Source organism: Talpa occidentalis, unplaced genomic scaffold (assembly GCF_014898055.3).
Source record: "Talpa occidentalis isolate TD23 unplaced genomic scaffold, MPIMG_talOcc4v2.1 talOcc4.6, whole genome shotgun sequence".
NCBI lineage: Eukaryota > Metazoa > Chordata > Mammalia > Eulipotyphla > Talpidae > Talpa > Talpa occidentalis.
The window spans coordinates 33,542-60,309 of record NW_023604972.1 but is presented as its reverse complement, the minus strand read 5'-3'; the positions used below and the strand labels follow the sequence as shown (position 1 = coordinate 60,309).

The following is a 26,768-nucleotide window of genomic DNA, read 5'->3' as shown; positions in this document are numbered from 1 at the left end:
ACCTGCCGCCTCTGCCTCCACTCCAGGTCATGGGCGCCCTGAGCAGAAAATACAAGTGGCGGCAGAAACGACCTTTAAGGATCTTCCCCGTCTCCCTAAGTCAAACCACCAGGGCGCCACCAGGCTCCTGGGGCTCCCCGTGTCCCCCCTCGGAGGGGAGGCCCCGCCGGGCAGTAGGGGAGGCCCGAGGGCTCTGGAAGGCTTTTGTGGGGCTTGTGCGGCCATGATGCTGGACACCTTGAGCCTCACAGTGCGAGCGAAGCCAGAGTCCTCTCAGCCTCAGGCTGGCGCAGGGGGCGCGGGGCGGGGCGGGGCGTGGGGATAGCGGCAGAGTGGGGACCCGGCGCCCCTGCCGGGAGGGTGTGGAGGGTGATGTGGCCCGAGGTGCCAAGGCTTCATTTTGTGAAATTTACTGCAGGAAGCACAGTCCCAGCACCCCCACACGGGACCCCCAGGGTCAGGCTGGTGCAGCAGCGGTCACCGGTGCCCCCTGGGGCTGGCCCCGCTTGTCTTTATCCTACTCTCCGGAAACACAAAGTTAGTGGTTTCGAACTGATTGTTTGTGCTCCTTGGAAACTAATGCCGGCTCTTGGAAATTTCCTTCCGGTTCTTGGAAAATTCTGATTCTCAGAAGCAAAACCCACTCTTGGTGTGACCGGCTGGGCCAAGGGTGGAGGCCAAGGTCACACCAACCCGCATCTGCATTCCCATGACTTGGACATCAATGTTCTTTATTTTGGACATAAATGTTCCCTTTTCAGGAGTGAGCAGAGGAAGAGCCCCTTCCTCTGGGTCAGGTCGCAGGTGCTTCCGGGGTCTCATCTGGGTTCACCTGCCTCTTCATGCTGGGAACTCTTCCCCTGCAACCCAAACCTGAGCCTCACCGCTGACTTTCTGATTGAAACGCAGTCAAATGGCCACGTAACTAAAGGCCTGGCCGTGCTGTGCGAAGCTGGCTCCTGTGGGGACAGCTCTGGCCGCAGCCCGGCCCCTATGCACTGCGTGCACCTGCCCCCCGCCACCCCCACCCCCCGCCCCCCACAAGGGTATGTGTGCACACCGCACACAGGACCGACCCGCCGCTTGCAGGTCACCTGTGCCTCTGGGGCTTCCGGCTGCACCCCCAGGGTTGCACCCCACGGCTCAGCCGGCGCCACTCTCCGGCCCCTCTGTCCTGCCCAGCCTGAGCAAGGCCAGTGTGGGCACCGCAGCCCCCCCCGCCCCGAGGCCACGCTGCTGAGAACTGCCGTGCCACCAAGTCATGAAAGAAAAGCAGCAAGCGGCAGAGCCTTAGAGCGCGGGTGTGAAGGCGCGAGGTGCTCATGCGGGGCGGCAGCTCGGCCTGGGGTTCTGGGCCCGTCAGCTCCGCGACTGTGGCTGAGCGAAACTCCTCTGGACACAAGTGTCCACAGAGCAAGACCCCACAGAAGGGAAAAGAAAACCACTGGGGACGGGGTGGGGGAGGTGCCCTATGCCACGGCCTGCAGGAGCTCCCAGCGCCCACCCCTTGTTAACACGGGTCCAGAGGGGCTGCTCCGTGTGGGCCCCACCCAGCCTGGCTTTTGCTGCCTCGCCCAGCACCCACGGGAGCCTGCTGCGCGGCTGTGACTGCTGCTAAAGCACGAGACCCTGGAGGTGGCCCTTCCTGGAGCCCCGTGGCCTCCTCCCTCCCCAGGCGGGTGGGTGTGGAAGACGTCCCCAGCAGGGCACCCCCAGGAGGCCGGTGGACAGGCTGGCTCTGGCCCAGCTGGGCACACCTGGAGGCCCAGCCCCTCCTTTGTCCTTGACCCACACATCTCAGGGGCCTGGACCCTCTCCGGCACCTGGACTACCTCCCATGCCTGGACCACCTCAGGGGCCCAGAAGCTTTAGGAACTTATGTTAGTTCCCTGTAGTGGCCATAACGAAGCACTGAAACTGGCCTGCTCTGGACCCACATGCTGGTCGGGCTAGTTCCTGTGGAAGCTGCAGCAGGCCACTGCTGCCCCTCTGGCCCTGTTGTGGCCCCCGGCCAACCTACTTGGCCAGGCCTTCTGCTGTGTGCCCCTGTGCCTGCCTCTGCATGGCCTCCCTATCCCTGGCAAGGGCCCTCTCACTGGGTTTAGATCCCACCTAACTCAGGGTGGCTCCTGAGCACACTCAGGGACACGGGGGCCCAGCGCAGAGCAGCATGGGGGGCCCGGGCCAACCAGGCAGAGCGGAGCCGGGCGAGCCCTCTGGGCCTCGGTGCTCCGGGCCTGAACAGAGCCGGCAGGTGGAGGCCCAGAGAAAGCGGAAGCTTTAATGCAGGATCCTGGAATCCAGAGCCGCAGCAGCAGCTACTTGTGAGCACTTGGCCAGCCTCACGCCGAGCTGCATGGCGAGCCTGACTGGCACCGAGTCCCTCCTCTCCGTGGGGACGAGGGCGCCCTCAGGGTCATGGGCTCTACCCGCAAGGGCCAAGCCCTCAGGGCCGTGAGCTTGGCCTCAGGCTGCTCTGGGAGGGCTGGGCCTGGCTGGCGCCTGTGTGTGCACCTCGAGCATGAGCTTCTGGCCTGCCCACTGGCACCTTTTAAAGCTGTGAGTGGCATCATGTACATTTAACCTTGTGCAACACGCTGCTCTCACACTCAGCCTGGGCCCTCCTCGTGGGGCCTCCACAAATCTGACTCATCTGCTGACCGATTCCGTGGCTTCGCCCTGGCCACCTGGCCCCGGCCCCCGCCCCCTTGCTGAGTACCCCCGTTCATCTCCCCTCCCCCTCGGAATCAGTGCTGCAGGTAGCACCTGTCCCCCCTAGGCCCTCACGCAGGCCAGGGGTCATCGGCACATTTCAGCTCTGCCAGAGCTACTTGCCGAGCCCTGCCCCCCACGGTCCCCAACACCCGCCCTCCTCCCGGGCTGATGGGTACCTCCTGCTCGTCCTGTCCACATGACGAGGCCTTTACACCGGTGTCTGTGTCTCCTGTGCTGGAATCTCCAGCCTAGAGCATCCGCTGTCCCTGCTGCCCACCGAGCACGCCTACGCCCGCAGCACCCGGGATTGCATGGCCACCTGGGTCTGCTAGAAGGTGGATCACAACTATTAGGCTGTTCTTCTGGGCTTATTTTCTGTTTCTTGTAAACAAATCCTCCCTATCCATATGTTTTGAGATGTTTCCCAGTTTCTCTTGCACTGGGGCTTTAGGCCCTGTACCCCTGCTGTCAGCTCCCACCAGCCCCTCCTCACTCTGCCCCGTGTTTATGGGCAGCTCATTTGTCTTGTCAGCATGTCAGCTAATTACGTCAGTGCCTTTATCAAGTCTATTTTAAAAAAATTTTTTTTAAGATTTATTTATTTTTATACAAGAGCTGGGGTACAGGCCAGAGGCGCGGGAGGGCGAGAGAAATCACCAGAGACAGCGCGGGGAGCAGAACAGGCAGACCGACTGAAATGCACTGTTTGAGGGGAACAGCGGGGAGACAGGAGAGGTGTGCCGCGCCATGTGGGAATCTCCCTGGTCGGCTGAGAATCGAACCCGTGCTGCAGAGGCTGCGGACAGCTTCACAGCGCTGCGCTCAACCTGCTGCGCCACTGGGGAGGCCCTCAAGTCTTTTAACTGTTTGACATCACCTCCCGCATCTGCTGGTATTGCAGAGTTACACCATTTCCTTCTGCTGATCCACACCTTGCCATTGTTCTTCTCCGAGATGCCACATGAGCAGTGTCCATGCACACTGTGGACGAGGCCAGGCTGGGCAGTGCTTGGGGCCCCGCGGGCTGCAGGGATCCAGGGCCCTGCACAGGCCCATCTCTCGCTTATTTAGGTCTTTCCTGCTTTTTCAATAAAGGCTAATACTTTTCTCTGTCAAAGCTGTGCGCGATTTTGCTGGATTTTCCAATTTGCTTTTAGTTTTTGTGCCTGTTAACTGCATTTCCTGTTTGCTTTCTACTGGGTTGAAGACTCTTACCGACCTGGTATGTGGATTGTATAACCCAGAAACATTGCAAACACTTCTCTTCGGTCAATAACTTGTGTATTTCTAGTATCATCTATGACTAATGAGCTTGCTTTCTTTTTTCCTCAAGACCTCTCTGCGTGGTCTTGGCCTCGGGCGTCTCACTGCTGGGTCACGGGTCATGTACACGCTTGGGGAAAGTGGGAGGCAGGCCTCACCTGACCCCTGGCTTAAGCCACTGCGTGTGGCTGGCTGTGAGGGTCTCTTTAGGGACCATTTAATTACATCAAGGAAGGTTCCATTACTCTGATTTGGCTGAGGGCTTATTTTTAGGCACGACCTAAGTGGTAAACTACATCAATGTCCTCCTGCTTATCCACTATCATGACCGATTGTTAATCATGCTAGTAATGTACCTGGCTCCAAAACCGGGCCTGCTGTTGCGCTAGCTTTACCCTCCTGTTCTGCATTGCCAGCCACGAGACACAGTCTTCTCTGGCTTTTCTCCATGTGTGGGGACATCAAGGCCTTTCTTTTTGGATTTGGTTTCTGATTTCTTACCTTTGAGGTTGGGACTGGTTTTCCTGCACCCTCAATCCTACATCCACCTCTTCTCATCACCTCCCTAGTAAAGTCTGCAGCTGATCTGCCTGTCCTATATTCTAGTCTATTATGATCACAAGCATCAGACTCTTCCAGAACTTCATTTTCTCTCTCATTTTCCTTAAGACTAACAACTGGCTCCTTTTCACGCATTGGTGGCCCAGTCACCCCAGTTTTTGACAGATGTGCCAAGTGACCCAGGATTCTTTGCATCCTGAGCCCTTATGCTCCCGATAGGGCTCTGTGGGCCTCTGCACAGCCAGCACCCAGGACTCCCTTTGCTCCTCTCAAGCTCTGTTTTCTGCACCGTGTCCAGGGCCTGCTGGGCGAGCAGAGGCTGAAATGACGCTAGGCAACACTGGCCAATGGTGTTTGTAGCAATTTCATGTGTACATATTGGAGGAAACCAAGATGTCCATCAGCAGGTGAGTAGCGACCCAGCACTGAAAAGAAAGGGGCTCGCAGGCCGTGAAGTATGTGGAGGACCCTTAAATGCATGTGACTAAGTGCGAGAAGCTAGCCTGAAAGGGCTTTTGTGGCTGTTTTGTGACTGATTCCAGCTTTTCTGGAAAAGGCAAAATTATGAAGACTATAAAGGTCAGTGGTTGGGGTTCAGTAAGGAAGGGATGAATGTTCAGAGCAAAGGGAAAATTTCGGACAGTAAAATTATACCACTATGGTAGGTACATGACATTATACATTTCTACAACCAAGAGAATATTCAGTTATTCAAAGTGTGAACCCTAATATAGACTATGGACTTGAGCTAGCAATAGTGTAACAATACACAGCCATCAATTAAAACAAGCGTACCACACCAACCCAAAGTTGACAGAGGAGCCTGTGAGTGTGAGTGTACGTGAGAACTCTGTAACCTTGCACTGAATTTCTGTTCATCCAAAACTACTAAAAGATGCTGGTTAATTAAAAAACGCCAGTGAAGATAAAATGGAATACTGAAACTATTATATTAATCCAAAAAAGACAAGGAAAATCAGAACAATGATTAAAAATAAAAATGATGCAAACAGAAGAATGGCCCCTCTGAAACGAACACTATCAATAATTACAATAAATGCAAACTGGCTAAATGTTCCAATTAAAAGACAGGGATCGTCAAGGATAAAATTCAAATTGTGAATTTATAAGAGTCATACTTTAAATACAGACATGGTAAGTTGAAGCTGAAAGGCTGGAAAAAGATATATGGAAACAATAATCCTAAGGCTGTTGGGGAGGCAGTATTAGTATCAGGCTAAATAGACTTTAAGACAAGTATTACCAGAGACAAAGGGTGGCCTTCCATACTCACGTGCAGGACAGTGGGGTGTGGCTAAGGAGGAATGCCTGAAGCTTCTCAGCAGATCTGAGGTGTCCCTGAGTTTTCCCACCTGCCACAGTATCACTTGCGCACAGCCCCTTCTCCCCCATTGGGCTCAGCTTATATTCTGCTGGGGCTGGGGACATAACTCTGCTTCCACCTGATGCCTGCACCATTTCTGTAGCACATGAGTCCATCCCACACCCGTTGCCATGGCAGATGGTGTTATAGCAGAGCCTGGTCCTGCCTGAGCAGATGGCCCAGGATGCTGACCAGCTGTGTGATCTCAGGTGGGGTTTCCAGATGTTCTATGCCTGAGTGTGCCTGCACACCTGCCAAGGGAGAGGCATCCTTGGAAAGGCAAGGACGATGATCGATTCCATGAAACTTCCACCTGCAATACCCAGTGTGCTGTGGGTGCACATGGCCCTAAGGCTGTGTCCAGGACACACCGCAGGGCCTAAGCAGCCCCGTGTCATGGAGCCATTTTCAGCTGAAGGAATTACAGACAGGCCTCTCAGATTTGGGCGTGTGGCAGGTATTTCCTTGCAAATGAACAAAATGAGACTGTTTAAAGAAAGAATACTCAGAATTTTTCTGTCAATCACAAAATTTCAGTTTTCAACATGTAAAGTTGAAGAATTTGGGAAAACTTGCACCTGCCACTGTGAATGTCCAGTATTTGAAGAGTATTCTAATAAGACATTTGGCAATACAACAACTGACTCTTGGTATCAAATAAGCTGTGCCCGCATGTGGAAGCTCCACATAACTCAACAAACAGTCATCTCCAAACAACAATGTAGATGTCACAAATCACACCCGGGTAAAAGGTCCACACAGGTGGGCCTCCTTGATGACACAAGGGGTTAAAATGCAGCACTATGAAGTGATCACCAGCCACTGTGGCACGAGTTCGATCCCCGGCCAGGGGAATCTTTGTCTCTGGGGAATCCTCCCCCCCACACCTCTGGCCTGCACCCCAGTTCTTGTATGCATAAATAGATATTTAAAAAAAAGTTGATCAATTCACTTCCACATTCCATACTGCAACTAAGCTTCTATTGTTTAAAATAAATTTTATTTTAAAAAGTTTAAATCTCACAAGAAGCTATAAAAGTAGTACAAAGAGTCATGTACTGTTCACCCAGCTTCCCCAAGGCTATCCCCCTCACCAACCCGCACACTGTGAAGCCAGGAAGGCCCCGGGCCCCACGCTCCCACTCAGGTACACCACTTTTGACACCGACGCACTTCTCCAACTGACCTTTAAGAAACCGTCATTTATCGAATGTTAGTACAGCGTCTAGAAAGAACATCCACAATGATCAGAAAAAGAACATTAAAATACCCCTCCCTTTCCAACTACTTGCCTCTACTTCAACCACACACAAGCTGGATGCAGAACCCAACTATCCTCAGTTAAGTTGGAATTAAGGAAACTTATAAAAGCAATGCCACTCTCCTGTATTTGGAAAATACAGCAATTTTTCTAAAATAAGATTTATAAACATGCAATGTGTTTGCATATCTCGAACACATTGTTTGGGATGTCTCAGTTTCAGTTTCTAACACTGAAAAGTGCCGACAGGTGTAGCTCGCACAGATGGCAGCTCCGCAGGGCCCGGTGGTTTCTGGGCTCTCCTGGATTCCAAATGCATTGAGCCTTCCCTGCGCAGGTAAGGCCCCCACAGGGATCCCACAACAGGACAGGGCCTGGAGCCCTTATTCACCCATTTAAACACCGGACTTGTCCAGAAACTAGAAGCTCAGAAGTTCCTGGACTGATTGTCAACAGGGCACTATAATTCAAATTGAAACGAAGTATCTTAAACTGTTCTTTCATTAAACCACTTGCTATTTAGATTCAAGGACAGCAGTCACAGAAATTGAGGTTCTTCACCAACTTTGTAAGATTCGCATTTTACAGATGATCTTGCACTTAAAGAGCATCTGGTAGCCAAGTCTACAGAATGACAGTGGGCCCTGGAGATCTACTTTCCCTGACTGGAGCAGCTCTGTCTGGGACCTGGGTGGTGCCGGTGCACAACTGTGAAGAGCACGCAGACCGCGGCGGTGACGAGAAGGCGTGTCCCCTCGTAGAGAAGTTTCGGAGAAAACACACTCCATATAAACAGGTGATAGCGCAGTGACGTCACCAGGACGATGTACGCGGAAACCGGGAGGGAGCAGACCAGTGCATAGCAGAAGCAGGCATGACTCAGGGCCGAGCTGCTGTCAAGAGAAAGGGGACGTGTTAAGTCTCGTGCGACCCCCATCTGCTCGAGGTGGCCCCGCAGCTGCTGCGGGAGCAAGGGTCCCCCTCTTCCGCACACTCATTTTCAGTTATTGGCCTGAGGGCCCTTCTCCAGATGGAGCCAGGGGCAGAGGCAGAAAAAGAAACAGACCAGGGGGCCTCCCCGGTGGCGCAGCGAGTTAACTGCAGCACTGCAAGGCTGTCCGCAGCCTCCGAGTCGCCAGCTCGATTTCCGGCCAGTCAGGGAGATCCCCACATGGTATGGCAGACCTCCCCTGTCGCCTGCTGCTCCCCTCAGCAGTGTCTTTCAGTCCGTCTGCCTGTTCTGCTCCCTGCTCTGTCTCTGGTGGATTCTCTCACCCTCCCGTGCCTCTGGCCTGTACGCCAGCTCTTGTATAAATACATAAATCTTTATTTTTATTTATTTTTTAAAGATTTATTTATTTATGCATACAAGAGCTGGGGCACAGGCCAGAGAGGTGGGGAGTGAGAGAAGATTCACCAGAGACAGAGTGGGGAACAGAACAGGCACATTGACCAAAGTACACTGCTAAGGGGAGCAGCTCGCCAGACAGAAGAGGTCTGCTGTGCCATGTGGGTTTCTCCCCGGCTGGCCGGGAATCGAACTCGTGCTGCAGAGGCTGCGGTTTGCTTCACAGTGCGGTGCTTAACCCTTTGCACCACCAGGAAGGCCCAATAAATAAATCTTAAAAAAAAAAAAAAGAAACAACAGGAAGTGAGTGAACAGCCTCTGGGTGTTCCCCAGCGACATCCCTGGTGACCGCAGTCTCTCGCCAGGGAGTCTGGATCTGGTCAATTGTGGGGGGCAGGGGTCTCCATGTCTAACAGGCATGGAGGGCTGGAGACACAGCTTCAGGGCATGTGCCCCTCACTCTGCTGCTCTGCAATGCCCCCCCAATCTAAAATGGCCTTGAAAAATACACCCCAAAATTTTTGATAGTTTTTATTTGAAAATCACATGCTGGGAGCTGGCGTGCAAATAGTGGAGAAGCACCCAATAGGAGGGGTGGGCCCCACACAAGAGCAGGTGGGCTGGGGGGGCTGTCCGAGCACCCCACCCTCCGGCCGGGACCCTAGAGCCGAGAGCCGGCCTCCCGAGATGGCCCAGAGAAAGAAGCCCCACCCGGTTCGAGGGGAGGGCCAAGGGGGTTTGCCTTCCGGTGCTCCGGGCACCCCGAGGCCGCTGCCCGAGCAGGGAGGCCCGCAGAGACCGCTGCCCCGCGCGGGGCTGGCCGGGGCTCCCGGGCCCACGGGCCGACACCGGGTCTGGGGAGGCGCCACTCCGCGGCGCGAGCCTTCGCGCGGGCGGACGGCGGGGCCTCACCTGCTGGCTTCCGACGCCAGGAAGCTCGCCAGGTGGCTGGCCCACAGCACCGGGCCCGCGTAGGTGGCGAAGGCCGTCAGGAGCGCGGCCGGGACCCGCGCGTAGCCGTCCAGGCCCACGCAGCCCGCAGAGACGTCCACGGAGGCGACGCTGTTGGAGTTGCCCTGGAACAGAGCGCGCTGACCCAGGGCCGGCGGCCGCGGCCCCGCCCGCCCGCCCGCCCGCCCGCCGCCGCCGCGCGCACCCACCTGGAAGAAGAAGAAGGCCTGGCCGAACCAGTGGTGCATGGCCGCGACCGCGGCGGCGCCGGGCCGCAGGGGCCTCCACACGCAGGCGGCCATGAGCCTCTGCACCAGGAGGCAGCCCAGCAGCACCGGGAGGTTGTGCGGCCGCAGGAGCAGCGCGGCCAGGAGCACCAGCCCGCCGTGCAGCTCGCGCAGCCCGGCCGCCGGCCCGCGGGCCCCGAGCACGTCCCTGGCGCCGGCCGCCAGGAGGCCGAGGACCGCCACGAACACGGCGCGCGCCTCCGCGACGCCCCTAGGAGCAAGGCAGGGCTGAGGCGGCGCAGCCCTGGAGCCTCCCACGCGGGAGGGCGGCGCCTCGCCCCACTCTCCGGGAAGCGCCGACGGCTCCGCCCGCGCCCCGCTGACGCACCACTCCGCGGCCCCGGAGAGCTGAGCGCAGAGCGATGCCAAGGACAACGTGTGTGGGACGCCCCCCCGCGGGCCTGCTCCCCCGAGGCCCTGCACCCCCCAGGCTCTGCTCCCCCCAGGTCCTGCTCCCCGGAGGCCCTGCCCCCCGGAGGCCCTGCCCCCCCAGAAGTCTTGCCCCCCCCAGAAGTCCTGCCCCCCCAGAAACCCTGCCCCCAGAGGCCCTGCTTCCAGAAGCCAGCCCTGAGACCCTGCCCGCCCTAGGCCCTGCCCTCCCCCCAGGCCCTGCTCCCTGAGGCTCCCCAGAGGCCAGCCTGAGGCCCTGCTCCCTTGAGGACCCCCAGGCCTGCTTGAGGCCCTGCTCCCCCAAGGCTGGCCAAAGGCCCTGCTCCCCTAGGCCCTGTTCCCCCAAGGCCAGCCAGAGGCCAGCCAGAGGCCAGCCAGAGGCCCTGCTCCCCCGAGGCCCCCCAGGCCTGCTCCAGACTCTGCTTCCCTGAAACCCTGGTCACCCCCACCCCCAGGTCTGCACCCGCAGGGTAAGTCGGGAAGGATGTCACTGGCTGTGCTCCCGCATTAGAGGGGCACAGGGACTACAACCCGTGTGAGCGGCTGAGAACACCCCCCTACCCTGTGTCCACACGTTTCTGTCTTTCATTCGGCGTGAACGAGCACAGAACCCGAACTCTGCAGCCTGGCCTGGCCCAGCCCCTCTCCCAGGCCATGCTGGAGATGGGCTTCTTGGCCTGTGGCCTCTACCCCAGAAGCACCATCCCCACCTGTCCTCGCCCGTGACCTCTTGGCAAAACCAGCACTCACTGTTCTTAAAACTGAGCTCAACAACCTCGCCCCCAAGCTACTTGTCTTCCACCAGAGAAGGCAGCGGCGCTGGTGCTGGTGCATGGGCACCCCAACTCCCAGAACTGCCCGCGCTGCCACCGCCCACAAACCACACTCCTGTCGCACCCCAAGGTGTGAAGGCGGCCGTCAAGGCCTGTTCTCGTGGCTGCATCCACTTACTTGGAAATGGCTCTGTTGCCTGTTTGCCATGGGAACAGGACGCTCCCGACGGCTGCCCTGTAGCAGTAGACACCCAGCAGGCCGAGGGCCAAGGCCACCCTCGAGACCCGGGAGCACCTCTGGTGAGCCAGGGCGAAGATCCCGGCCAGGGAGAGGGCGCACAGGGCAGAGAGTGCGGCTTTGTGCTCGGAGCTGCAACGAGAAAGGTGTTAGGACGGGTGGCCGCTGAGGACTGCGCTAAGAGCAGCCATGTTCCTGCCAGTGAAAACAGAAGAAAAATTTGTTTTTCTGCATTCCAGCAAAGAAAAACGAGGCATGATGCACGGCTGTCGGCCCATTGCTCGTCCTTCCACAGGCAGCTGGCACTGGCCTGCGCCAGGGCGGCAGCACACGAGTTGCCATCCTCACCGCTGCGCAGGCTCCCTCTCCCAGCCCCAGGTGAGGAGCCGGGCATGGGGCACACCCAGCACCCCTCACGGAGCTGCCTTCGCCCTGACTTGGGATGATCTCGCGGGAGGCCCAGGGAGGCTGAGTGCTGCCCAAGTGGCACGTCATGGGCCCCTCTCTGCCGGCCAGGCCTCCTGCCAGTGTCACTTCAGGCTCGTGGGTGTTGGACCCGAACAATCACGTGACCTGGCAACAGCACAGAGTCGCTCGGCCAGCCCACCTCTCAACGCGCTCTCATGTTGTCTGGCGTGAGGCTGCTGCCCTGCTTGCACGCGGTCTTACCTGGCGAGCCAGTGCCCCAGGCCGGGCCGGTGGGCCCACTGCACACCTGTCCGGTTGAGGGCCCGCAGCAGCCGGCAGCAGGCCAGGACAGCCCAGGGGCCCGCCAGCACCCGCCACTGTGCACGGCTCTTGAGCAATGCTGAGGTGGGGGAGGGGCTTCTTGGTGCCTGGTCCAGCAGCCCCGGGCCCCTGCCTGCTGGCTCCTCCTGCGGCTCCTGGGGGTTGCCCAGGAAGCAGTTCCTGCAGACTTCGTGACACAGTGCCAGGCAAAGAGTGCTGACCAGGAAGTACCAGGTCTGGTGCTCCTCCTCAACAAAGCTGCTGGCGCCCAGGCTCAGGGCGTGGCCCGCAGTGCCCAGCAGGATCAGCAGGTCCACCTCCGACCAGCTGGAGGCCCAGCGAGCTGGGTTGTTCTGTGAGAGGGAAGCACGTTAGCGAGGGCATGGCCCAGATGCCGCAGGTAGTTTCCTGCATGGACATCAAGTTCTGCTCATAGAACATTGGGGACTGTGACCGAACCCTGCCCCTCACCAGCACCCATGCCTCTGTGGGGGCCCTGGGGCTTGAAGATAGTGAGCGGCCCATCCCACATCCCGAGCTGAGTGACAGAGCCAGGATGGGGACCCGCCTGTGCTCTGGCAGCTGCCCTCAGGGAGCAGGGCCATTGGCTGGCACAACCCCTCCTGTGGCTGAAAGCAAAGCACTTCAGGTACCTGACTTTGAACTTTCCAGAAGTCCAGGAAGTTTCCACCAAAACGGACACTTCCATAGAAACGACCAAGGTGGTACCATAGTACCGTCCCTAAAACACTGACCTGGATAAACCCTCAATGGGGACTCAACGGCTGTTACCTGGCGACGGTGTGGGCCTTGCCGCGGGCAGCCAGCACAGCTAGAGGTGGTAAGCCGGCGAGGCCCCAGAGCCCGAGGGAAGTGTCACCAGGCAGGCCAGCTGCTCGGCCCGGGAGTTGGGAGGATGCACTGCGGCCCTGGGGGTGTGACCTTGCCACCCACCAGCTGATGAAAGACAGTGGAGGCCACTGGTGCTGCGCACCCCCTGAGAATCCGAGGACGGTCCTGGGGTCCGTAAGGAGTGGCTCTTCCCCGGGCAGCAGCTCAAGTACCTCTCCCAAGGGGGGCTGCTCCCACGTGCCTGCCCCTCTAGAGCCGGCCTGCCCTCGGCCAGCAGCTGTCCTGCCCCATGTCATGGGCACTCAGGAGCGCGGGGGCTAGGGCAGACAGCCCTGCCTGGCTGTAGCCAGGACCCAGTGCACGCTGGCACGGGGACGCCCAGTCGGGCCGCCGTTGGATGCATGGCAGCTCAGTGGAAGAGACGATGATGGACTCACCTGAGCCGGACGCTGCACAGATGCCAAGGCCTTGGCGAGGGCGGACGCTGCTGCACAGAACAGGGCTGAGGCCAGCAGCATTACGCCTCCCGCTGCCAGCCACGGGAGGCTGCAGAGGTAGCAGGTGCCCTCAGCAGAGGTGCACACGACAACGTGGATGGCCAGGAGGACCAGGAACACCAGGTAGAAGAGCAGCGAGAAGGCCGGGGATGACAGGGGCACTTCCAGCTCAGCCTCACGGCCCAGCGCCCAGGGCGTGCTGAGCAGTAGCAGCGCCAGCACCTGCAGGGCCAGCAGTGCGTCGGACCGTGGGCTGCCCACCCCTGCTAGCCGGAGGGTGGAGACCGGGGCAGCAGGGCACGTGGCCAGCACTGCCGCCGAGGCCATGTGGCCTCAGCCCCCAGAGGGTGGGGCGGGAGCTCTGACGCGCACCCGTACCTCTAGGACCACGACTGTGCCCACTGCCATGGAATAGACATCGTACTGGGCCACCTGTCTGCTCAGGGACATGCTCAGGGTCTTCAGGGCACCCAGGTACTGCCGGCGGACCTTGGCTCCCAGGCCGAGGAGGACTTCTGTGCTGCCGCCCTCCAGGTACAGCTGGACCCAGCTCCCGTGCAGCCTTTCCGACATCTTAAACTGTTCAAACCCAGGCTCTGCGGGGGAGCAGAGGGGACATGCTTGTGGCCCAGAGCCCTGGAGTTCGGGCATGCAGTGGGCTGTCCTCAGAGGAGACCCTTGGTCACGGTCACAGCTGCACCCCTACGCTGCGGGTCCAGAGCCCCCTCACCAGCGCTGCCCCATGAGCACCTCCCTGCAGGCCTGCTGCTCCGGCCACCTTCCCCAGGGGCTCTTCATTCTTTCTGAGGCGTGAACCCGGGACACCCTAGCTCATCCCTCCAACACCGATAGCAGCAAATCCTGCGGGCACCCCCTTCAAAGGCACCCAGAACCATCCATGGGCTGAACCGCTGGGTCTGGCCAGCCCTGAGTGAGGCAGCTGCACCTCAGTGCAGGGCAGCCCCACCCATGGGTGGCCGAGCCTTGATGGTGCAGGTCAAAAAGCCCTGGCTCAGAACCGGCGTTTGTCAGCCCTGTGGAGCTTGGCCGGGAGGAGGGCCCCACCCAGAGGCCCTCAGCCTCCACCCACCGCCCACCACGCCCCTGCGCTGCTGCCCACCCTGTCCTGCTGCCGTGCCCCTGGCCCCACCTGCACCCAGCCCCGTGGGCCCAAGGCCACCTGACCCCCTGGGGCTTTCCGAGGGCGGGCGCTATGCCTTAACATTCCTGCCACAGCATTTATCTAGCGACTGCGTGACTGTGACCGTACCGATCCACAGCACCCGTGCGAGGGCAGCAGCCGGCCCACAGTGCCATGCTCCGTGGGTGAGGCTTGCCGGGTGCAGTTGGGCCTGCTCTCACCCAGCTTCACCTGGAGCGCAGACCAGGCTGAGGCACCTACCTTTCTGGTGGGAGGGCACGTTCTCCCGCAGCAGCCTGCTGAGCTGCGCTGCGTTCAGGTGCAGGAGCCTCAGCTGCTCCCGCAGGGGCCTCCCCTCTACCACGGGGAGCAGCAGGCGGCCCACGCTGCTCTCCGGGATCGGCACTCCTAGCCCCACAGCCAGTGTTGCGGCCAGGTCCGTCTGCTGAGCGTGCTCTGGTCGCCTGACATCTCCTAGGAGGGGAAACAGTCAGCCCCGGCCCGGAGAAAGGTCCGAGCTGCCCCCGGCCTGCCCTTCCATACCACGTGCGCCCCAGGCCACTCCACGCCACCAGCGTGGGCCTGTCTGTGGAGCATATGCCTCCCTCGATGGTGCGGATTTGAGGGGCCTTCAACCAGCTTCTAAACACCCTGCGGAGGCCCCAAACATGACGAGGCCAGACCGAGAGACACCTCCCCTCAAGCCTGTGGGAAGGGCGGCTGCTGTGGCGCTTCGCAGCTGGCTCATGAAGCGGCCCCAGTCAGTGGGTGGCCTGGGAAGGGACAGGCCACAGGGTGGCTGTGCCCCAGCGTGTGACGGCAGGGACTTCCCGTCGTGGGGCCAGATCCCAGAGCCCAGCAGCCGAGTCATGCCACAAACAAGTGCGCGGCAGACAGGTCTGGAGGGGGCTGTGTGTGGAGTTGCCACGATGTGTCCTCTGAGGTGTCCAGTTTCCACCACAAACTATGAGCAACGTGCACAGAAAGTGTGACTGAAGCGTAATAAATGTCAGCTTCTTGCGAAAGGCCTGATGTCGATGCCTGATGACGATCTCAGAAAACAAGACACTCGTCGGGGGTGGGACAAGAAGAAGGGTGGAAAGAAGCCAGTGGGACCGCTCGGCTGCAGAAGGCCCTGGGCACAGGGTCAGGCCTGAGCAGTAGGGCCAGCGGACCCGCGGGGTCTCTGAGGTCTGAGCACAGCAGGTATCCCGTGCTGGCCGAGCGGATGCACAGGGTGCAGGCAGCCCAGCCCGAGACACAGCTGTGCTCGTACCAGGAGCCACGGGGGCCGAAGGCGGGAGAGTCACGGGCTTGGAGGGCCCGTGGAGGAAGCAGCTGCCTGACAGTGCGTGGCCAGGTGACCTCCCCTGTGAGGCAGAGCGCATATGGCCTAGGTTTGAGCACAGATGAAGCTCTGTGGGTACCTGCCTGCCAGGGCCACGGGGGGCAGCAGGGTGCCCAGGCCGACTTCGGGGTTGTTCGGATCCTTCAGCAAAAGCAGAGCGTCCTCAGGAGTATTTACGTTCTTTCAAAAGGCAGCACCGAAATGTCCCTTCTCTTAACTGGTCAGGAAAGCAGCGACACAGAGCCAGGCATGGGTCAGCATGGGCTGTGCCCAGTGCACTCGCCACACATGTCCAGATGTGTGACCCCGCCAGCTGGTGGGCACAGGCCCCAGGGGCAAGCACAGATGCTCGTGCCACCAAGGCACCGTGGTGATGGCCAGAGGTCAGCTCATGTGCCACGCCTCGAGGGGCCCCAGGCGCCAAGGCAGGCGAGCGGGTCAACTGCTGATGAGCGCGGGGCTGCGTGAGTTGATGAGAGGTGGCGTGAGGCAGGACCCAGGGCCTGACACGGACGCAGAGCAGAGCGGCTTGCAGCGGCAGGCTTGGGGCAGGAGCGAGTGCTGGGGGTAGGCATCTGAGCTGCCCTGACCCTTCTGGTCTTGAGGCGTAGTCAGAGCCTGAGGGAGGAGGTGGCTAGTCTCTCCTCAGTGTGACGGCGGCCCTGGTGCCCTAATACAGCCCTGGCTTAGCGGTCGCTCCGAGGCGAGAGCTGTCCGTGTGCCAAGGGGTGTCTGGATGGTCACGAGTGCCCACACACCTTTCCATTAGCTGGAGGAATGAAAGATGGGGGTGGATGGATGGGTGGGCACAAGTGAGCACGGATGGGCCAGGTGAACGGAAGGGTGGGAGAAGAGGACGCATGGGGGAATGGAGGGACTGGCGGGGCTAGCACATGGCTTCCTCGGGCAAAGCCACGGCAAACACTGGTTTGCACAGGGTGGCGGGAGGGTAGGCACCCAGGACGGAGCCCAGAAGGTCACAGTCGCTTACACAATGTCAGCCTTAGGAAGTGGGACGCGCCAGAGGACGGGCTGTAAGGGCCAGCAGGGAAGAGGTGGAGATTCTTCCCCGACCAGCCCTCAGCTCTGCAGAAGACTCACCCGTCCCGCAGCGCCTCGGCCCACGACAGGCCTGAGGCTGACAGGGACCACAGGACGTGCCAACAGGCCTGGGCCCGTGGATGCTGCCCTTTAGTTTCTAAAACGTGAGCGTTCACTTCTGGCGGGTCACGCGGCCTGAGCGCCAGGCATCCAGGCAGTGACACTCGCACAGAATGTTCTGAGACTCAGGGTGAGAAATGTAAGTTTCCAATCCCACTTGCCTCTTGCCCCACTGAGTCTCATTCTCATGTTGCTCAGAATATTTCAATTTACAGGCCTTCCAAAAAAGGGCTTTTAAAAAGTATCATTGGACTACAAGAAAGACACGGGTTTGAAAGGTTACAGGGGCCCACATGCTCACCGGGTTTCCTCGCAAACGAGGAGCTGACCAGGACCAGCGGGGTGTTCACTTCTTCCCGGGAGGAGGCCCCGTGGCTGCCCGTCTCTGACATGCCGTGATCACCACACAAGACCAGCAAGGTGGGTGAAAGGGTCTCCTTCTCCTGTCAGACCGAGAACACACGGTCCTGCTAAGGAAACGACTAGACTCCAGCCTTGCTTTATAAACAGCAGCTCTTTCTAAATGAATCCTGTTTCTAGCACAGCGCCCGCTGCCCCTGCCCCGGCCCGGCCCCACGGCATGCGGCCCGACTCCTGGCCCCCTGTGCCCTTCGGTGCCAGGTGTGCATTCGGGCTCTGGAGCCCCACCAGAGGGTAAGTGCCACGTGCCGGTGGGAACAGTGACACAGACGTACGCGCACATCCTTGCCACCCGGAGCCCACCAGAAGTGCTGAGCACTGGGCCTGGGGAAGCGGCACTTGGGAGCCAGCAGGGTGGACGGGGAGGCCACGCTGGGGGCTGCTGGAAGACCGCGTTGCACCAGTGCTCACGGCGACTGCCCTGGCAAACGGTCGGCCTCCTGCAGCAAGGGTGGCGGGTGGTGGGGCGACGTGTAGGCACCTAGGCCTCCCGAGCTCACCCCAGGAGTCCACGCCGGCACCTGGCCCTCCAGTGCCTTGGCCTCACCTCCGACAGCAATGCGGTGTGGACCTTCATCAGGACGCCGTCCATCTCTCGGAGCTTGCGCCCGACCAGGGGGCTGCTGGGCCCAAACACATGGCCAATGTGGTCCAGCCCGAGGTAGTGCAGGATCAGCACGTCCCAGTCCCGCCTCCCCAGCACGCCGTCAAGGTGCCGTGTCACGTTGTCATCCACCTTTCAGGGGGGAGGTGCGTGTGAAGAGCTTCCCCTACTTCCCTTCATTTTCAGCCCCCAAGAAAAAGCGATGGTGTTGTTTAAAAACTGGGGGGTTTATTTCAAGTAACGCAACTTCCAAGTTTGAAAAGAAGTTAAATGTCAGCATTCGATGGCACCCGCTAACACAGCATCTTGTGTGGGTCACGGCAGAGCACGTGGCCCAGAGGGCCCAGTGAGCTGGGGGCCCGACGTGGTCTGTGGACCACTGCTGGGCCTGTTGAGCTCGGGGTGGCTGGGTGAAACACGCCCAGTGGTCCCGGCCATGAGGGCTGGGCAGTCTTGAGTGCCAGTCACCAGCAGGGTAGTGAGGCTCCAGATGCCACGCCTCCCACAGGCCTCAGTCACTAGTGTCAAGCAGCCCCTGAAATCCAGTGGCCTCGTCAGCCCTGACCCGGTAGGGGCCCACCTCCCTCCCAGTAATCTCTACGCAGAGAACTGCCTTGAGTGCCCAGAGGGGGAGGTCAGTCACTGCTGAGTGGCGACCAGACGACTCCTGCAAGGGTCCCGATATGGCATGACAGAAGGTGAGTGGGGCGAGTGTCCCTCCTGACGCCAAGCTCAGGTCCCGCGTGCCTCTACCCCAGGGTCGACATCCTAACTGGGGGGGTGACGTGCGCCATTCCTGGTTGGAAACTGCACCCCAGCACGCGACAAGGGGCCCGGGGCCGGGTTGCCCAGCTCACAGGCTGTCCCCCAGCTGCTCTACCCAGGCCAGGTCTGGGGCCTTGCCCCCCACCCCCGGCCACCCTACCAGGGCCAGGCCTGGGGCTCTGCCTCCTGCAGTTGCTGCTGGCCTGCCCTTCCTGCCAACTCGGGGCATGCCATTTGCCACCCTAACTCAGCTTCAACGCCCCCCAGGGAACCTTTCTAGACCTGCTCCCAGGCGCCCTGCCGACCTAGGCTTCACCCCTGCGTCAGGGCTGCATCTCTGGCTGTAATGGCCATGAGGCGAGTGGTTTCACCTCCTCGCTACGCTACTCCCAAGACATCAGTACAAGCCACACACAAGACGACACGTCCCACTTTGGGGGAGGGGGCTGGGGGAGGCCAGGCTGTTATCTGGCACCGCAGATTTCAAAAGCTGACCTCTGTGTAATCCGACACAAAAAATGAAGTTGTTCCGTCGTATTCCACAAAATGCTTTGGAAATAGCTTCACCCACGTTTCATCTCCGTAGAAGATGATTCTTTTCCCAGCTGCTGCCGCCTGTCCGATGACACTGTCTTCCAGTAGCGCAGGGGAATTGAGATTCCTGACAATGTCGATGAAGCCAGGAAGGCTCCCGGTCATCAGGGCCTGCAGGAGGAGCTCAGGTCAGACGCCAGCCCAGGACAGGGCCGCTTACAGCGGGTGCCACAGCCTGCTCCTCCAGCACGCCTGGAGGCCCTGCTCAAATGGAGGCCGGGGGTGGGGGTGGGGAGGGCAGAAGGCAGACTTCCCTGCAGGCAAAGGGTTTGGCCAGGCCACACAGGGCCCCTGCTGGGGCAGGCACCTCACAATATTCGTGTGACCAACACGCTGCCCCTGAGCTGGGCTGACCAGGGCCCTAGGAAGACCAGCCTGAAAGTAACACCACGCAGTGGAGCCCTCAGGCGCCACACAGCCGGGTATGGACAACATAGCTCAGCATACACTACAGATGGCAGAGCTGGCGCTGTGCTTAGGGGTGTCCCTGGGGAGTCAGCTTGCTCGTGTGGCGCCTCTGGCCCCAAGTTCCGCTCCCTAAAGGAGGGCTTCTGTGAACACCTGCAAGTTGCTCTCTGCATGCCGACCAGCATGAACAGGCAAAGATGCGCGTCTTTACCAAGTGACAACACTCATAATGCAGCAGTGTTCTTGTTTTCAATGAATAACATCAAACTTTTTCTCTAGAAACCACAGCGCTACTTCACGTTTTGCACCTTCAGCAGCTACGAAGCACTCCAGTGTCTGATGTAGTGTTTCTAAGCAAGACCATTTGTTTTAAAAGGCTTTCTATGACAATCCACTTGAGCTGAGGCCTGAAAATTAATGCACCATCCAGGTGGGTGAGCGAGCTGTAGGGAAGCCGGCGAGCCAGAGGAGTGGGGAAGCTGTGCTGTGGCCTGTGTGGGTGACACAGGGTGAGGGGAGGTGAGTGGGTGAGGGGCAGGGATATTGGGGCAGCCTCAGCCTCGAGGCAGAGTGTGGGTCCAAAGGGAGCCACGTGGAGGAGCGGCATGGCCTCCTTTGTTTGGACGGGGGTCTGGGCTAGAAGTCAGTGAGGACAGGCTGGAGGCCAGCAGAGGTTGCAGACACTGCACTGGGCTGTGTGGAGGCCAGCCCAGCCCCGTCATCACACCTTGTTTCTCGTGGCGGGCAGGTAATCACTAACCTCTAAGCGTGCACAGTGTTATGGACAAAACTGACTCTCAGATTCTGTGTTTCTCTTGCTCTGGCTATGAGTAAAGAATCTTCTCATGTTTACTGGCCATCTCAGCTTCTCTTTGCAGGGCTCTCGCCTAGTTGCCGTGGAGTGTCTGCTCTGGAGTGGGTCTCTTCACTGCCACAGCTGCATACCTCGTACGCACATATGGCCTCTTGAGCTTGCCATCTGTAATCCAGCTGTTGGTAAGAGCTTTGTTTCTGTGCAGTCATATCTTTTCATCCTCCCCTCCCCATCTAGGGTTCCCACTAACAGTTTCAACAGCAGGGACTCGGTGACCTCTCCACCCTAGGGAGAGGCAGCTGCTGGGAGTCCTGGAGTCCTAAGTGAGGTCTCAAGTCCATCTCCTCCTTGGAGGCATTCCTGTAGCTGCTGAGGCCTTGGGAGGAACAGAGTTTTGCCTTCTAGGCACAAAGGAGGGCTGTGCAGAGATGATGGAAAGCAGATGTGACCTGCTCACCCCATTCTGCAGGATCGTGCACAACACTAGCCCACAGGGTCACACTCAGCTTCTGATGCTGTATGGCTGCCACCGCTTCTCCATCTGGGATGTGCAGAAGAGAGGGGGGCCCAGCTCGCAGGCCTGTGTGAAAGTGCGTACGCTAACACCTACGCCCTCATCAAGTCATCAAGACCGTGACTTTCCCATGGGAAGGAGAGGAACTCAAGAATCAGTGACGTAATTTTAGAAAGAAGCTATTTGAGGATCTTAACAATACAAAAAATATTTCTAGGAACATTAGTCTTGATATATTAAGATCAGCACTTTGTGATAATCCTCTCAATACCTGAAGCCTAACTAAGGCCCTCCTCTGACAGGAAACAGGGCCTGAGGCACATGCAGCCAACTCTACCCAATCCAGCCACTCAGAGCTGTGTAGGCCCAACTCCAGCCACGGCTTTCCTGTTCCAGTTCCTCCCTGTTGGGGAATGAGGAGCAAGAACCTATCAAAGATTGAAAAGAAAATGAAAAACACTGGTTTTATGAAGTGAAACAAATGGGCTAGAGATGGGTGGCCCTTGGACAGGCTTCTGCGATTCCTGGTCTGAACTGTCTGCCCAGCTAGCACTGAGTGTTGTCTCTGATTCTTTCTCGAGAGCACTGTCACTGCATGCTCATGTGTATGTTCACGGGGGCAACACACATTCTCCAACTGTATAACATCAGTGTCAGCATAGAGTAGTTGCTCAATAAACTGTTGTTGACCCAATCAATAAAGCTTTAATTTTTTTCTTTACTACAGTTCTTGGATAAAGTACGGTGCACTTCAGTCACTCTTATGACGCTGGACATGCGAGAGCCTTTAGAAGAAGTAGAGGCAACTGTCAAGGATAGATTGTAGTGGTTTAGTGATATGTATACCATAATGCTGGACAAAAGGTTAAGCTTATCTGAGTTTTTCTCATCTATAAAGTCAAAAGATTGAACCAGATCATCCTTCCAGGATTGTGAATGACCCATAATGATTAAAGAAGACAGCACATTAGCAAAGAGGATGGTATCTCCTGGGTGATTCAGCTCTAAATCCTTTACGTTTCCCACAGAGAATGAGCTGTGGCTATCTGATGGGGGGCATAAACCATGCGTCTCAGCTCTGCACTATCTGTGGGGCCTCTTTTGCACTCTATTTGCCCAGCCAGGTTGACGGCACCAAACCAATTTCCACTTTGTTAAAACTGATACCCCGAGTAAATGACTAGAGAGCCCCTCTAAATCTTCAAATGGGCCAGAACATTTATAAAATATCAAGTCAAACTGTTTACCTTGATTCGAGGCATAGTAACTGTAGGTGGTTTTGCTTCAGCCACAAAACTGTAGGACTCCCCTTTCTCCATGACATAAGTTGTGTAGGGCATATATTTCATGCCCTTGGAACCAAACACAAAGTCATCCCTCAAGGCATCTATCAGCATAATAACAACTTTACTGAAGAGAGGTGGTGGGAGCTTGGTCCAGTTGGAAGTTGCTCCTAAGCGTTTGAAAAGAAAAAGTAAATAGAACATTCAACTTATTTTGAAACTTTATTCTTTATCTAGCACCTTACTATCTAGTTTCTGTTACTTTCTTCAGTACCTTCCATATGTTCATATCTGAATGCAATGAAAAAGGCTTGGTCTAGATAAGCAATGCTGGATGTGGGAAGGGGGAGCTGTGGGTGAACTCTGGGAGCCCAGGGCTAAGTAGTGACTTGCCCTTAGCATGGTGGGGAGTATTGGACAGGGCAGTCCCTACTGAGGGTCCTGGCAGGACCCCCCTTTAGGTCAGGAACCTGACCTAAAGCCCAGTGTTGCAAGGAGGAGACAGACCAGCACGGATGACTTGCTTACACGCTGGTACTGCCCGGTTGAGACCCAGAACGGGTTCTATGCAGGGAACCAAGGGTTCTATGCAGGGAAGCCTTAGTACCAGGGAAAGGAAAAGCCAGGAGGGGTCAGAAATCTCATCTGAAGTGCGATACTGAGCAAAACAGGTGCCCGAACAGAGGGAAGCGAGGTCTGGTCAGGAAAGGCAGGGTGCGGCGGGGTGAGGCGCTGCGGCAGCAGAAGCAGGCCGGGCCGGGAGGAAGCGGGGCAGGTGGCGGCAGTTACCACAGGGTTGCAGGAGACACGGAAAAAGGCCGCGAGGGAAGAAGAGGGCAACACCAAGGCGGAAGAAGAGGCCCCGGGGGAGGGTCCGTACCGGCCGCGGGCTCGGGCACCGGTGGCGCCGCTCGCTGCTCGGTCCCGGGCGCGGAACGAACGGGGGCCGGGAAGAAGCCCCGAAGGAACAGAGCGACCCCGAGCACCTCGATCACCACGAGGCCGGCGGCGAAGGTCCCGGAGCCCAGCCGCATCGCGCTCGCCCGCCAGGCCGGGTCCGAACCCCGGCCCCGACCCGAGCCTTTCCGGCTGCGGAGCTGCGCGAAGTGCCGCCTCCGGCGCGGAAAGGTGCGGGCGCGCCGGGCCTCGCGTCGCCACTTCCGCCGCGCGCCGGAAGCGCGCGCGCGAGGGCGGGCACTGCGGGGCGGGCCTGGCGCTGGAGTGACGCAACTTCCTGCGCGCCCCTCTGAGGGCCCGCCCCCCACGCGCGAGGCCACGCCTCAACCAGCGCGCCCCGAGCGGCCCGCCTCCGCGCGGCCCGTCAATTAGCACCGTGGCCCGCCCCCGCGAGCTCCGTCAATCAGCCCCGTGGCCCGCCCCCCGAGCCCCGTCAATCAGAGCCCCGCGGCCCACCCACCAGCCCCGTCAATCAGAGCCCCGCGGCCCGCCCACCAGCCCCGTCAATCAGAGCCCGCGGCCCGCCCACCGGCTCCGTCAATCAGAGCCCGCGGCCCGCCCACCGGCTCCGTCAATCAGAGCCCCGCGGCCCGCCCACCGGCCCCGTCAATCAGAGCCCGCGGCCCGCCCACCGGCCCCGTCAATCAGAGCCCGCGGCCCGCCCACCAGCCCCGTCAATCAGAGCCCGCGGCCCGCCCACCGTCCCCGTCAATCAGAGCCTGCGGCCCGCCCACCAGCCCCGTCAATCAGAGCCCGCGGCCCGCCCACCAGCCCCGTCAATCAGAGCCTGCGGCCCGCCCACCAGCCCCGTCAATCAGAGCCCGCGGCCCGCCCACCAGCGGGGGCCCTGGAGCCCCGCGCGTCTCTGGGACCGGCTGAAGCCGACGACCCCCCAGGCGCCCCTGGAGAGGGCGCTGCTGAGGATGGAGCGCCCCGGGGAAAGCACGCGCAAGTGTCGGTGGGGGAGACTCTGACGAGAAACATAAGGGGGTTCAGGGTTTGGGATTTCGGCCGGGTCAGCGGTGGGGTTCGCCCTGCGGGACCTGGCGCCCCCGCGGCGCTCCTGGCCCGTCCGAGTGCGTTCCCGCCGCGCGCGCCCGGGCCCCGGGCGCTTCTCGGCTCCGCCCGGCGCTGTCCCCGGGCCGGCGCGCGGCGGGGTCCGCGGGGGTCCCCGACCCGCCTGGGGCTCGCGCTGCGCGGGGTGAGGCGCGGGGCGTGGAGGCGCCGCCGCGCCGGACTCGGCTCCCCCGCCGGGCGTCCTCTGGGGGCACGGGGTCCCGGCGCGTGGGCTCCGCGGTCCGGCCGCGCCCTCCCCGAGCCCCCGCAGGGAGACGCGGGCGCACGGGGGTGGGTGGGGGGCCTCGAGTCCGCACACGCCTTCCTGCTCTCGGGCGAGGGCGGGCGAGTGTGGCCAGGGCCAGGGGTGAGGCGGGTTCGGGAGTCCTGGGGATGCAGCAGCTGGAGATGCGGGGTCCGGGCCGGGTGCGCGCGCCCCGCTCCGCTTGGAGCCCCCTGGCGTCTCAGGGTCGCGCGCCTGCCCTGGCGGGGCGACGCGGGGGGAGGGGGGGAGCTGGGGGTCAGGAGCCCCCGCACCGTCCCGGGGGCAGGAGGACGCTGCCCTGAGCTCCGTCTCTCCATCGTGACCGCAATGGCTGCGCCGTCTCTCCTGCAGCTCAGGTCGTGCTCAGCTTCACCATGAGAACTGGGGACCATTTCAGGTCATGTTCATGGGCTTCCTGGAGGGCAGGGGGGTACACATGGCGATCCCCAGCTCTGGCCAGCCCCTGCAAGGCGAGTCCACCCCCGCGGGCCAGGAGCAGCCCTCAGGGCGCAGCAGACCTCCCCGTCGCCCCGCTGCCCTCTCAGCCCTGGATTTCAGTCCATCCACCAGTTCTGCTCCCCGCTCTGTCTGTGGTGATTGCTCTCACCCCGCACCTCTGGCCTGCACCCCGGTTCTTGGATGCATAAATAAATAAGTCTTTAAAAATACACAAGGTCATCTCTGCACACGCACTGAACGGTCAGGTCTCCTTTGGTTCCTTACTGTGAGGCACCCGGGAGCCAGCGTGTCTCTCCTGAAAGGAAACGCCAGGACGTCTTTGTGGAAGTTTCGTCGCCCAGGAGATGCTCACCCCCAGCCCTTCCAGTGTCTTCCAGCATGACTGTCAGGCTGGCTGTGAGCCGCAGGAGGCCGGGGCGCGGGGCATGTGGCAGGACCTCTGCTGGGCTTCGTGCCCAGCGGGAGGCCGTGCTCCGGCTGCACGGATGCTGCCTGGCTGACGGCCTAGCCTGGGCGCCACCCCCGAGGGGCCGGGGACCTCGGGGCTGGGCTGGGGAACACTGGTCTCCCCCTTTCCCTGTTGCACACTCATCGCCTACCCGGGCCTTTCCAGGGGCTCCCCAGGGCGTGGGCTCCATCTCCCGGGTCCCTCGGCTGGCGCCACCCACGTCCCCACCCCGTCAGTCTCTGGTGAGTCCTTGCACCCCCTCCGGCCTGGGTCCGGAGTCCATGTGCGGAGCCCCACAATGCGGACCCTGAGGGGCAGGAGGGAGGCACAGCACACCACACACCAGGGCTTCACCCCAGGCTGCAGAGGCAGGAGCTGGAGAGGCCCCAGAGAGAGGGAGCAGGGTGTCCGCAGAGGCAAGGGCTCTTTCAAGAGAAAAGGCCCCACTTCCCTCTGGACAGGGACTTCCCTCCCCGGGAGCCTCAGTCCTGGATTGCTCTCCCTGGGCCCAGCAGCCGATTCTCCAGTTACCTGCTTAGTCTGATTCCAGATGGACACCTTGCCAGGGGTTGCGCTTGTGTGGAGCCTGGGTGAGAGTGAGTTCTGCGTGGCCCGCCCGATCCCCTCTGCCTTCAAGGACCACTGAGGTACGTGACCTGGGTCAGGTTTGTATGGAGACAAAATTTACTCGAGCAAAGGCAACAAGACAAAACAGACACAACCATGGAGGGCACTGACCGCCAGGCCACTCAGGTACCTGTTTGTCCTCATCTCTTGTCTTGAGAGTGGAGGGTGGTTCAGATGGTTTCTGACCCCAATAGGCTCTTGAGAGTGTTCCGGTCAGTAGATTTCCTCTGAAGCCCCCCATCCCCAACCCCAGGGGAAGTGCAGAATGAGTGGCGGCTACTTTTGTCCTCTGTGGCTGCTGAGATGTGATTCACAGGAAATGACCGACTCACCCTGGTAGACGCAGGGCCTCTCCCCTGTGTGTCTGGTGTGTGATTAGGTGTGACTTACGGCCGAAACCTCGCCCACACTCCCTGCAGACACAGGGCTTCTCCCCTGTGTGTGTCCCCTGGTGTGTGCTGAGGTGTGACTGCTCATGGATGCCCACTCCCTCCATACTCGCCTGTTGTAGTTACTGACAATCCTACCCCAGTGAATAATTTGCCTGTGTCCTTTGGATTCTCTCTCTGGCCTGGGCTTGGCTCTCCCTCCATCACTCTCTCATGCTCCCTAGAGCTCCACTTTTGGCTGGAAAAGGCCTTTGAAATGTTCTTCT

General features: G+C 59.7%; 1 protein-coding gene across 2 annotated transcripts; it reads right to left on the bottom strand.

Moving 5' to 3' along the window:
- Positions 1–5,528: 5,528 nt before the first annotated feature.
- PIGG (phosphatidylinositol glycan anchor biosynthesis class G) lies at positions 5,529–23,396 on the bottom strand. Of its 2 annotated transcripts, none has more exons than XM_037529549.2 (13): positions 23,182–23,396; positions 22,266–22,471; positions 19,184–19,393; positions 17,867–18,055; positions 17,201–17,342; positions 14,652–14,864; positions 13,628–13,845; positions 13,190–13,471; positions 11,841–12,253; positions 11,112–11,303; positions 9,693–9,981; positions 9,445–9,608; positions 5,529–8,077 (listed from the first exon to the last, which is right to left on the bottom strand). In XM_037529549.2, exons 1-13 carry the CDS (start codon positions 23,333–23,335, stop codon positions 7,837–7,839), a joined length of 2,913 nt encoding a protein of 970 aa, XP_037385446.1. In that variant the 5' UTR covers positions 23,336–23,396; the 3' UTR covers positions 5,529–7,836. The 2 variants fall into 2 exon arrangements, with proteins under 2 accessions (XP_037385446.1, XP_037385447.1); XM_037529550.2 differs by having other exon boundaries at positions 5,529–8,074.
- Positions 23,397–26,768: the final 3,372 nt, after the last annotated feature.